At 45.2% G+C, this 13,636-nt stretch overlaps 1 protein-coding gene across 1 annotated transcript in view; it reads right to left on the bottom strand.

The window, feature by feature from the left end:
* T265_09472 (hypothetical protein) overlaps positions 1–13,636 on the bottom strand; it is a gene marked incomplete at both ends in the record, with an annotated part of 87,821 nt that overhangs the window by 7,664 nt on the left and 66,521 nt on the right. The window contains 8 exons of the mRNA XM_009175552.1: positions 50–261; positions 1,403–1,681; positions 3,465–3,873; positions 7,163–7,648; positions 8,656–9,141; positions 9,733–9,994; positions 10,080–10,241; positions 11,632–11,757. Coding sequence (XP_009173816.1) covers positions 50–261; positions 1,403–1,681; positions 3,465–3,873; positions 7,163–7,648; positions 8,656–9,141; positions 9,733–9,994; positions 10,080–10,241; positions 11,632–11,757 — 2,422 coding nt within the window. The remainder of the gene's footprint in view (positions 1–49; positions 262–1,402; positions 1,682–3,464; positions 3,874–7,162; positions 7,649–8,655; positions 9,142–9,732; positions 9,995–10,079; positions 10,242–11,631; positions 11,758–13,636) is intronic.

Genomic DNA, 13,636 nt, shown 5'->3' with positions numbered 1-13,636 from the left:
CGAATGTATGCTAAGGTCCACTCACCATTTGGCATTCCTTAACCGTTACGGCGATTACAAGAGTCTGTTTTTGCATCCGAAGACTGTGCATGTTGAAAACAGGATGCTACATGGCCATGATCTATTGGATTAGCACTTCCTCGTGTATCTGGCGTAACTGGTGAGGAAGTCATCAGCGGTTCACTGACTCCATGGGGCCCGTTTCCAGGCTGAGTTTGATTGCGAAGTTCTGCTGTAAGACGTCGACGACGGCGGCGTTGCCTGATGTAGATAAAAAAGGAAAATGGGGGGATGAAGAAAACTTCGATATAAGAGAAACTACAGCTCCAGATAGAGTAGCTCTTGGTACTTTGTTCCAATCCGACAATCAAGACCCCACAGAAATATGAGACTATATATACACACACGGGAAAGCGAAGACTTCCGGGTCATTTGGATTAAATAAATACGAGTCCACAGCCGAGGTAGGATGCTTGAGTTTCACCATGTCTGTTCGTAAACTATGAGCTACTCGTGAGTAGTGTAAAATTACTGGACAAAAGTGCGGAAGCACACTGGTTTAGGGTTTATCTACCAGGTTCGCGGAAAGTCAATGCGGTTTCCTCGTTTTCCGGTCTTTTTACATCTGACTCGAATGAGTTTTCTACTACTGGCAATGTCTGTGTGCGACAAGCCACTTTGACACACATCACTGAGTGATCGGAATTGCACGCAACTCTGCGCATCCCCTTCGTGGTCATTACGTCCCAGAGACCGCTTTATCTCACACAGCCTTAGGTGTTCTAGCCTATTTCTCACGTGGGACCACGTGACAAGGGCTGTCTATTCCATGTTGGACCACGGGTCTGTTAGTGGGAATTTCAGTGCTGCACATCATTAAGTCGGTTCTAAGTGAACTCATTATCTTTTTCCTGGTTTCGGAGTCCCTACAAATTCGTCCACTGACGTCGCCCCACAAGAAAAGTGAACTGTTCACAAGTGCAGTCCTGACCAGGTATTGTAATACTATGTGTAATACTCTTTCATCCTAATGAAAAGTACACTCAGAGCTTTCCCTAATCAGCCAACCGGATTTCACTGAGCGCAAGAAGGTCAATAGTGTGACATTTGAACCATTTTGCGACAAGACCATTTGGCGTTTGGGGTCCATCTTCTTCATTCTCGAAATCCCCAAGTCCCATGTCACAGAATACGTGCGTTTCTTGTCTTTGCATTTTGCTGCGTGCGGAGATGGAGCATTGTGGCTGCCGAGCCTGTAGAAAGAGGCATATTTCGGGAGAAGTAAGCATCGCCGCTTTCATAAGTATGGAGGTGTTGGTCACCTGGGGGAAACACCGTGCTGTTCGCAACGCAATACAATCTCGAGCAACACTGACTGAATGTGATGGAAAATAGTACCCACTTTCGGGCGCTTGACGTATCATATGACATGGCCGTGGCTGGATCGGGAAAGTCCGCTTCCTGAGAGGGGGCGTGGCCTCGTACAGATGACACATGCGTGGTGGCACCTCGCAGCGACTCGCTCGGGTTGGCCTCCTGTGACGTTGTATGTGTGCCAGGATGCTGTTGATGATAGTGCAACTGTGCTGTCATCGAGGTGGAACGCTGAAGAAAACGACCTTCCGGTAAAGGGGGCTGGAACGCATTTGGGTTAGGAAGTTGACGACCAAGATGGTGATATCTGGAATAAAAAGTAGATTTGTGTAAAAGCGTCACAGTGCATTTTAGCCGATAGAGAGTGAATATTACAGAGCAACAAAATCAAGAGGAACACGTGGTACAACGAATCCAGTGGCCTTCGAAACCATCGAAGTTCTGCCCACGGGATTAACGGGAGGTTCAGTGACAGAAATCCCCTGGGGACTGGAATTTCTGAACATCCATAGATAAGACATGAGAATGGAGGAAGGACCTTTATTGGTCTGTAGTAACAAAACGAATTGAAGTATACCTTGGGATTATGTATCGCCTATGCATCACTTCGATAGGGATTTGGGGTATTCTTTGTAAGAAGCTACAGGCTCGTACACGAACGAAACAAGGATCTAACAGGATCCTACAGTTACAAAATTCACGAACAAGCCTGATCAGTCAACCAAAGACACTGTCAATGTGTAAGGTTGTGTACGTGCTTCTCCAAGTTGATGAGAAATGGCCACTTCGCCAATGAGCTGTCTTGCTCCAGGGACATAAGCCTGTACTTGATGTTGTGAACTGTACAAAATTATTGACAAGCTATCAACGAAGGCATACAGAACCTCTCAAATGGTCTGTCACATTTTGCTACGACGCACAGACGTCAAAATTTGGGTGGATGATAGGAGCTGCAGTCAGTTTGTTTCCCATCGACGGAATTCGATTTATTTGCTTTAATTCAGGTAAGAAAAGGGGGCAAAGTTACATTCACCCCCCACCAACGTGAGGGGTCTTGTTTATAATTGTTGATGGTTGCGGAATGGGTAGAAACGTCACTTACATGACTCTTGTTTGAACCGCCGTCCAAACCAAAGGGGGGGGGGAAGCACTGGACTCGAGTTTCGTTCTTACTAGAGCTCATCAGCAGTATATATGCTAGGCCTTGTTGGGGTTTGAACTCCGCACATCTGACATGCGACACCAGTGTTACCACTACTCCACCAGCGCAAGTTGGACGCATCTGAATTTTCAACTGAATAGGTGACTGATGTGAGTGGAAAGCCCGACACGTTGAAAGAAGACCCAGTAACATAGCTTAGTTGTGTCGATCACCTGTCAGAACAAGCTTTGCTTCCGCTGTTGGTGGTTACAGGATTTGTAAAATCCAGATTTAGATTACTCTTGCTAATGTTCGAGTGCTGTACTCTAAAGAATTCGCTGTTCCATTACAAAAGGACGTTCCTAACACACGGAATTCTCATTGAGAAGCGGAACAGAAAATAACATTCCTTTCAGAAGGGTTGCTGCAAAGATAAATTGTTGAACTGACGACTTTCCCATTCTGGGGCAGGATCTGTCGTTCTTCTGTAACACCCTTTTAGTGCCACGCTTCCATACCACCCGAATGATGCACGAGGGCTGGGGTACTGTCAGGTTGCCCAAGCCTAGAAAGAAATCGAGATGCAGAGGCCGGACCACGGACCTTCCGGTCAGTAAATTCCCGCTCTAATCACTTGAGCAATTTCTCCCCCATACAGGAACAGTCGAGACGCTTGGAGCCAAAGGGATGAAGCTTGCTTGTTAAAATCCGATTTGTTCTGAGCTTTTATTGGAATTCATGAATTCTGGCCCATCAAATATTTATATGCCTGATGAGTTAAGTGAATTGTGATTTGTCAGCAATTGAGACACCCAGAGGCGCACTAGTGATGAGCCCAGTGAAGAACCAGTTCACAAGCATTCCTCAAGAAACAGACAACAGTATCGAAATACACAGAATGGGAAAGAAGCACGAATGAAGTATAAAGATACATGCATACGTAGTCTACCTTTCGGTGTACGGCTGGAAGGAAGGCAAGAGAAACTGCTGTTCACTACTTAGCAAGTGAGCAGGAGGATAGCCCGGTGAAGCAGTGTCCGTGCCGTAACCAGGGTAAGCATTCGGATCCTCGTTGAAGGGAGGCGGCGTCATCAAGCCCGGATTGTAGCCAGACCATTGATTGTGGGGCTGTTGTGCGTAAGATAGATGCTGTAACGTGTGATGATATTGCCGCGTACGGGGGTCAAAAATGAGCTGGGCGGTGTTTGCAGGTTGGCGCATTGCAGGCATAGAGAGAACAGAAGGTGGCTGATATTTGGACGCGCTATTACCATTCATGGGAAACGGACTGTGTGCCATACTGGTGACTTGATAGCCAAGCTGCTGATGCAATCCTTGGTCCGGCAAATCGCACTCGGCTGTATAATGGAAACAATAATTATTGGCCTCAAAACCAAACCCCCTACTAGTCAAGCCTATTCAAAAGTAGGCAGAAACGCAGGTAAACAAATTATAGATGCGAGCGGGCGACCCTATTGGCGACCATCAATGGAAGCGCATAAAATTAAGCATGACCTCCAATGTACCGAAAGACGAATCCAGATGAACATATGACGACTAACACAGAATTTCGGCGAACAGAAACAGTTTTTGACATGCCATACACCGGACTGTTAGAGGAGAACCGATAGAGTAAAGCCCCTCGATAAGCGGCAATCACGAGTAGAACCAAGAGATCTCTGAGGACACAGTGGCTCGCATTTAGAGGCCTTCTGAAACTATTACCGATTTAGTTAACAAGATCAAACAAAACAGTCGATTTCTTATAGTAATCAAGCCCAAATTTGTTTTTTTTTATACACCTTTTGAAGGTTATATATGCGTCGTATTTAGTAAATGTAAATGAGATGCTACATCAGTTTCATCACCTAGTTTAACTAACCCTATCAATATCGTCGTATACCACAACACAAGACTCATTGCATGAGATAGTTGACGGAAACCTGGAGATTGTGTCTACCCGATGTAGGAGGGCGAAACTGGTCATGGTCTATTCAGGAGCGGTTTTATTGACGAAAATATACTGCGACATCTCGAATACCGTACCAACTGAAACATGAGGCGGACTTGTGCAGCACGTTTAGTTGAAGAATACCAGCTGCGATTCAGTCGAGTATCCCGTAAAAACTGAGTAAAAGTGCAAATAAGGGCATTCGGTTGAATTTCGTCTAATTTGGATTCAAGTAGGATATTGATGGAAACTCAGGGACGGCGCCTCCCTGATGAGCTCCAAGAAAAACGAAACCGGTCGTTGGGTGCCGGAGCTTTAAGCAACCTTATGAGTAGTAAGTATATAACTTTGAGATTGTGACTGACTGAAACAGTTTGCCACAATATGTGAAACGAAAATTCCAGATCACTAGGACGCTAGACACTGAAAATACTAACAAAGAAAGCTGTTATATACATATATACAGGATTATTCGCTCGCTACTATGAATAGCATTCTGAGGCAAACGCGTCAAAATAATGTTATGACAGAAGGAAAGTGGGTATGCATATTAATGGCGCCTACTTTCGGCGCACTTTTGTCCGGTCAGCTGTCTCTAGGGAATTCCTCCCTGTAACAAATACTCATTTGCATTTTCACGAAAAATCTTTATAGATAGCGACAAACGTATCGGCCCACCCAGGCTGTCCACCACGTAATGGATGAGACGACTTTTGACAAGCACCGGATGGGAGAGAATTCCTCCGACGACCTTACATAGTACGGGCGATCCCACCATCGACTGTCATATTGAAAACGTCATCATTAGTGTATTCTGGCCGATGCACTTCAAAAATGCGAAACATCACGTGACTATACGATGAAGGAAAGGAAACCGACCTATGATGAGGTATGAACCACTAAGTTCTCTCTATGAAATACATATTCGTGGAACGCTTAGCTGCTTAATCCGCCAGCTAAAGAATTTTCAAATGCAAATGAGGGCATAGTATTTAGTGGCATTTGAAGTATCCAATCAGTTCGTCATAGGAAGGCAAAGATCCGTATCAATTAGGGAAAATGAGGGTAGCTCAGGTAACGTAGACGGTCACTGGTTTGTTCACTGAGCCGGGTGCAATCAAATTGCCCGACTCAGCGAACAAACCAACCACCATCCATAACAATCCTTGAAAAAGGCGGAAATAAAGAGGTGAAGAAAGAAAAGAAATGATCTGCATCTCTCTATCTCTGTGTGTCAACAGCTAGCTTTTGTTTTGTTGCATGAAGTTGTCTGGCTACTCAACGTGTGGTACCAATATCCGACCAAGCACATGGTATGCATACCGGTGAACAAAGATACACAAAAGCCCACGATTCATAAAATGAATCGGATTCTACAACCACACAACAACGGAGAACTGTCGGGCGAAACGTCGTCTAGAGACTCATCTAATGTTGAGCGGCACTTCCGGGCATAGTTTCCACTTTTAAACGTTTTGTACAGAAACCTCCCTACGAATGCTGCGTTTATTTGGAAATGCAGCACGGCTATGGTGGCAGATTTGTCAACTTTCATTCTGCTGATCGCCGGATATTTAGAGATTACGGAGTACACCAAATTTAGAATGTCAGTCGTCGTGCTCGTCTACCTTTTCAGGAAATCTATTGAAATCAATAACTGTAAGGCCACCAAACTCGCAAAATTTATTTGTGGCATCTCATCACGATAGGATACTGCGGAGCGACAAACTGCATCTTCGCGACGTATTATGACCATGGTATCGTCTTCCTGGAGCGTCGTCTATGAATATCAGTTTGTTAGAAGAAAGTGTCATACTGAAAAAGTACACAAGGAAGAAAACAGCCAAGCTCTCGATAGCAATTACCGCTCATATCTCAAACCGGTGTGAAAAGGGTCACGAACCGTGCATCTTAAAAGACGGATCGCAACTACTTTTGAGAAGCGAGTTTTTGGTTGTGCAACAGGAACTTCCGTTGGTGTGTGTCCAGCATCAGAAGCCATGTGTTGTGCATGCCAAATCATCGTTTTCCGAAGGAAGTGCTGTTTTCCAATTTAAGGAGCTGAAACAGTGGTCAAACCTTGACCTGGCAGAGAGGTACGAAAGAGGTTACGAAACGCTTGTGTGCTGTCGGTGCTACCAGAATAGGGACTACGTAATCTCCGTTGTGCCTGGTTGGAGACGCTGCAAGATATGGCTGCTAATCTATGTCAATGGCATTCAAGTTGTCAGTTTCTATCCAGATTGTCTGAATGAGTGTTTGGAGGTCTAGGCACCTCGGTAGCACCAAGCACATTCCCCGACCATCTTGATTATTTTCTTTACAATAAGGCTTTCTGCTAATCTAATGGCATTCAAGTTGTCAGTTTCTATCCAGATTGTCTGAATGAGTGTTTGGAGGTCTAGGCACCTCGGTAGCACCAAGCAAAGCACCCGACCATCTTGATTATTTTCTTTACAATAAGGCTTTCAAATAAATCATGGTAGCGAAACATCATTGTTGAATACCGACATCATGCTGTCCATGATGATGATGGTGACTATTGAGAAGCCAACAAATTGATTGACAAACATTCCGATATCGATATACGACAGAGTCACTATAACGGATGTTTCTTAAGGAGGATCGGACTGAAAAACACGATGCCATCAGCAAAGTATATTATCATATACACGTAAAGTAAACTGGTGACTTACTGTCTGTTCCATCATGAACGGATCCACCACTCGGAGGTTCTCGCTTCAGACCGAATGGAGGATTTAGAGGTTGGTTGTTGACCGAGTTCATGCCGTTTGGATAATTCCCGGGAACCATAAACTGTCCGGAATAATTGGACCCAGTCATCGGTAGGGTGGTTCCACCGGCTCCTACGTGTTGATTGATCCAGTAAGCATATTCGGGGTTGGTGTTATTAAAGGGCGCATGGAGATTAGCAGACGATGGGACTAACTGGCCCGGATATGGGTACATTCCTGGAGGAGCAGACAGAAGGCTAGACAGTTCCACATCGCGCTGGTTGGCATGTTTCGGTGGGGGAGGTGGTGGGCTCATTGGTGGAGGTTGTGGATGAAACGCGCTCGAGTGTTCAGATGCGTGACGACGTCTGTGGGTGTCCAACGTATTAAGATGTTCCAACATGAAGTTCTGCGGGGCAGTATGGTGCCCAGCTTGACCAGGTGGAGCTGTTTTTGAAAAAAAGTAAGAAGGGGTACGAAGTTATCTCGAGAAGCCTCACGTAGACTATAGTAGAACCCTCGATTAGAGCATAGCTTGGGAGGTATGACATTAGTCAGCCTTATTAGCACAGCCTCGTTTGTGCAACAACACTCACACGGTACTTTGAAACAGACGGTACCTTGTTTAACCAGCTAAGGCCGTTTCCAGTGCGCGGGTTTAAAACCGTTGGGTCATGGAACCATACAATAAACTAATCAGAAACATACTGAAAAAGTACACAAGGAAGAAAACAGCCAAGCTCTCGATAGCAATTACCGCTCATATCTCAAACCGGTGTGAAAAGGGTCACGAACCGTGCATCTTAAAAGACGGATCGCAACTACTTTTGAGAAGCGAGTTTTTGGTTGTGCAACAGGAACTTCCGTTGGTGTGTGTCCAGCATCAGAAGCCATGTGTTGTGCATGCCAAATCATCGTTTTCCGAAGGAAGTGCTGTTTTCCAATTTAAGGAGCTGAAACAGTGGTCAAACCTTGACCTGGCAGAGAGGTACGAAAGAGGTTACGAAACGCTTGTGTGCTGTCGGTGCTACCAGAATAGGGACTACGTAATCTCCGTTGTGCCTGGTTGGAGACGCTGCAAGATATGGCTGCTAATCTATGTCAATGGCATTCAAGTTGTCAGTTTCTATCCAGATTGTCTGAATGAGTGTTTGGAGGTCTAGGCACCTCGGTAGCACCAAGCACATTCCCCGACCATCTTGATTATTTTCTTTACAATAAGGCTTTCAAATAAATCATGGTAGCGAAACATCATTGTTGAATACCGACATCATGCTGTCCATGATGATGATGGTGACTATTGAGAAGCCAACAAATTGATTGACAAACATTCCGATATCGATATACGACAGAGTCACTATAACGGATGTTTCTTAAGGAGGATCGGACTGAAAAACACGATGCCATCAGCAAAGTATATTATCATATACACGTAAAGTAAACTGGTGACTTACTGTCTGTTCCATCATGAACAGATCCACCACTCGGAGGTTCTCGCTTCAGACCAAATGGAGGATTTAGAGGTTGGTTGTTGACCGAGTTCATGCCGTTTGGATAATTCCCGGGAACCATAAACTGTCCGGAATAATTGGACCCAGTCATCGGTAGGGTGGTTCCACCGGCTCCTACGTGTTGATTGATCCAGTAAGCATATTCGGGGTTGGTGTTATTAAAGGGCGCATGGAGATTAGCAGACGATGGGACTAACTGGCCCGGATATGGGTACATTCCTGGAGGAGCAGACAGAAGGCTAGACAGTTCCACATCGCGCTGGTTGGCATGTTTCGGTGGGGGAGGTGGTGGGCTCATTGGTGGAGGTTGTGGATGAAACGCGCTCGAGTGTTCAGATGCGTGACGACGTCTGTGGGTGTCCAACGTATTAAGATGTTCCAACATGAAGTTCTGCGGGGCAGTATGGTGCCCAGCTTGACCAGGTGGAGCTGTTTTTGAAAAAAAGTAAGAAGGGGTACGAAGTTATCTCGAGAAGCCTCACGTAGACTATAGTAGAACCCTCGATTAGAGCATAGCTTGGGAGGTATGACATTAGTCAGCCTTATTAGCACAGCCTCGTTTGTGCAACAACACTCACACGGTACTTTGAAACAGACGGTACCTTGTTTAACCAGCTAAGGCCGTTTCCAGTGCGCGGGTTTAAAACCGTTGGGTCATGGAACCATACAATAAACTAATCAGAAAAAAAACAAAATACCGAGATAGGACACAAGGCCAGGTGAGCCTCTCCATCGACTTGAGATATGTTGACTATGACGTCTGGGATTAGGCAAGCTCGGTCAAGAACAGTCAGCTTAGAGACCACCTGCACTGTCACATAAACACACCTCATCGCATTAATCATCATTCCAAAGGTAGCAAAACAGAGGACAAAGGAACCACCGGGCGAGCTACCGTGGGGAATGACGGGCGCCCATCCCATTGTTTGTCTGTCCAACTTGCAGACATATAATGGGTCTATAAACAATGGGCACGTCAGCTCGCAAACATTCACTCACACACCCAGTTGAGTGACTCACGCGATTTGGTTGCCGATGCTTGCTTAGCAGCCGCGCTTGTGTACACCAATAAACGACGTTTGTCTCGTTGCTGACGCCAGACACAAAGTATTACCAGGCAAATCATAATGATCAACATCATTCCAGCCAAAGCTCCGAGGATGAGGAACATTAGGCGATTCGATTCGGTCGAGTTGAAAATCAGCTGATTCTCTGTCCTCGCTTGACCTGTTCCCGAGTTCACATGGTGCGTTTCGGGAACACTAATCTCACCAGGAGTGACCTGAAAAAGACGAATAGGACAAGTAGAAATCACAGGAAGCACGGTCGGTGGGTAAACCTCGTTCAACTGGTTGAACACGACCTACCTGTGGTTTGACGAATATCTCGTGGCTGAATTGCGTGATCCGTCGACCACCTATACCACCTTTGAACACGACAGCCTGTGGATCCATTCCAGGTGGGGTGTGAACACCGTAAACTACCAACTGGTAGCCTTTACCCGGTTCCAAATTGTGCAGCTTACACTCCTAGGTGAGAATATGAAAGTAAAAGTCGGTAATACATCGGCAGGAAAAACTCGGGAGATGGGTTTGGAGATAGAGTAACAAGGAGCACTTTAAGTCACTTTAAGCTCCGAGGGGTATGACACGGGTTTTTAGAGTGGGGAATTTAATTAAGATATGCTGAAGTTGGAAATGTCGACTACTCAAACACACTTTCAAAGAACTCTAGATGAAACGGACAGCAAAGGTTCGTGTGGAACTCAACAGATGGAGGCCAGGTGCACCTTACATCCGTCGGTTTCGAAGGGTGTCTCCATGTATGGGTTTCTGTATACACCGCAGAAAAATCCGCCCTATTCCCATAAAATTATATGACAACCTGGGTTTACAATCACGACACCCACCAATTTAACCTTGAAAAGTGAAAGTTTGCACACATCGTCGTAAGCGGTGTACAGTCGCAAGGGGATGTGTATCGGGAGCAAAATCGGGAAATGGAAAATGATGCAGCTGACTGACCTTAGAAGAAAGCGAAAATCGAATGAGAATACAGAAGAATTCACAAGATCTGTCGACCATATTAAGTTGGAAATCTCGACTACTCAAACACACTTTCAACGAACTCTAGATGAAACGGACAGAAAAGGTTCGTGTGGAACTCAACAGATGGAGGCCAGGTGCACCTTACATCCGTCGGTTTCGAAGGGTGTGTCCATGTATGGGTTTCTGTATACACCGCAGAAAAATCCGCCCTATTCCCATAAAATTATATGACAACCTGGGTTTACAATCACGACACCCACCAATTTAACCTTGAAAAGTGAAAGTTTGCACACATCGTCGTAAGCGGTGTACAGTCGCAAGGGGATGTGTATCGGGAGCAAAATCGGGAAATGGAAAATGATGCAGCTGACTGACCTTAGAAGAAAGCGAAAATCGAATGAGAATACAGAAGAATTCACAAGATCTGTCGACCATATTTATATATATATATATATGTATATATATATATATATATATAATCAGAACCTGACTTCTGAACCCCGACAATCGCTCAGCGTTCACGTGACAGCACGCGACCACGGAATCCGAAATAACCACACTCATAGTAATCAACCGCATCAGGTTCCAAGCTCATACGCTGCGACTCAGAGTCCCTTCCAAATAATCAGGATCGGAGAACTCTGCCACAAATTAGCAACTTAGTACTATGTGGTGAAATTTGCTGCTGAACGGTGAATCATTCACGAGGAGGCTAAGTTTCTCTCACTGTTTCTGCCAATGGATGTGTTTGCGCCAAACATGCTTGTCATCAACTGGACCGGAAAACGGAATGAAGGAAAGCGTATCCCTAGCGAAATACACTTATTTGCATACCTATTTGGTTTTGAGCAAAGACTCACCTGTTTTTAACACCATAAACGAAAGATTCAGCGGGTTCCATGTAGTCTACCCTCAAAACCAAATTCGTATGTAAGTGAGTGTATTTCGCTAATCTCACGAAATTTGGGTTTAAGTAGAACTCGAAGACTGAGCCTACCTGATGAGCCTCAAGAAAGGTGAAAAAGATCATGGGCTGTCGAAGAGTTTTCAGCAACCTTATGAGTACAGCACTGCGTCAAGAATGTACTACTGCTTGGCTTGGTATTCGGCCAGCTAGGTACATGAAGCTGAAGATGAGTGCGGAGACAGTAGGAAACTCGAGGTATACCGTTAGAAAAATGATTGGTAATCAGCGTGCTAATGTACACTAGACTTCCAGTCCATGGCAGTTAGGATTTCCGCTGCCGAGCCCATCAAATCGGATACCAATCTAGGAGAGCAGCACGTAAAGATATCATAGAACATGTGCATCCACACAGTTCGAGATAGATCACATCATAGTACACCCTTTCAGCACCTTCATTTACAGGCATGATACACTACCTATAAGGTTGCTGAAAATTCTTCGACAGCTCACGGCAAGTTTCGCCCTTCCACTTCGGGCCCACCAATTAGGCACAGTCCCCAAGTTTCCGCCAACTTTATGTTCTACTTGAACCCAAATTGTACGAAATCAGCGAAAGGCACTCACTTGCATACAAATTTGACTTCCCTAGAGACTCACCTGGAACTCAGCTGAATCTCTCGCTTATGCTGTCTCTAAGCATACACCAAATGTTTGCAAATGTGTATTTCACGTTCATCTAGGATATTTCACTTCACAACGCCACTGGTGGAGCGTATGTCAATGTTCAATTGTACCCTGATACAGGAAGCCGATTCGCAACTAGGTACAAAGAAATTGCGAGTTTGGTTGAATACGTCACCGCTTGCACAAAAGTCATTTCATTCCATTCGATAGGGGTAGAGCTACGAGTTACACATTTTTGTTGTGGGCTGCATATCGTCATCTGTCATTCTGTTAGTTTAACGAGAGTCTGGTGCAAACATATTCCGCCAGAAGAATATCGTGCTGAAAGTACGAGCCTTGAAACACACAACGATTCGTCCGTCCTAAGCTTCAATTCATCTTCCCTGCATTGCTGAGCATTAGAAACATAATGAGTGATGGATGAACAGTGAAATGAGTTGAGCCCGCCACAACTCCCCAACTCAGTTTGGTTAAGAGAGCTTGACAACCCTGCGCATATATACATAATCTCGAAGGTGTCCTTTCCAGGGACTTGTGCTTTTCGTGGAAAGTGCGCAATCATCGAATAAACGTGCATGACAGATATGAACTGATTTTTTCAGTACTCATAGGATCGTTCCGGTAGCAGAACGGAAGAATGATGAAGAAAGATGTCACGCTCTCTATTGCCGCCGGTTGCAGTTTGATTTGTACTGCATCTGGCTGGAATCTGGCGGCGATATGATCTTAAACAGTAAAATGACAAACCATCGATTGAAGCCTGCGGTTAAAAGTACAGGTCACCTGACATGGGGGACTCAGTGAAATCAACGCACAAACAAAACAATCAGATGTGTTAGAATTTAATGGTAACTAATTGTGAAGCTGCCACGCCTAATCTACCAAGCCACCGAACGAAAGTACGAGGGCAGAGATACTGCAAAGTTGCCCACGCTGATACAGGGACAGACGAGATGTCGAGGTTGGGTTCGAACCACAGGACCTCCATATTAGTAATTTCGCGCCTTAAGCACTGAGCTATCTGGAATGAATGGAGATGTGCAATTTACCACATTAATAGTGTTTGACGAATAGCGCAAATGTGTGGTTGATTGGTGGTCGTCCGGGGAGGTAACTTGCAGCGTTGGCAGAGATGACAAAGCGATAAGTATGGCTTAAATGTGAAGTAAAGAGTGAACACTTAGGCGATTTGAAGTGCTACCAATAGCATGAATGGTAAGAATCCAGGTGTCCGCTTCAAGGCATGAACTCTTGCAGGACAAATGTGTGTGCTGCATGAATTAGG

This window comes from Opisthorchis viverrini (genome assembly GCF_000715545.1).
Source record: "Opisthorchis viverrini unplaced genomic scaffold opera_v5_287, whole genome shotgun sequence".
Lineage (NCBI taxonomy): Eukaryota > Metazoa > Platyhelminthes > Trematoda > Opisthorchiida > Opisthorchiidae > Opisthorchis > Opisthorchis viverrini.
This window is presented reverse-complemented; position numbering and strand designations above follow the sequence as displayed.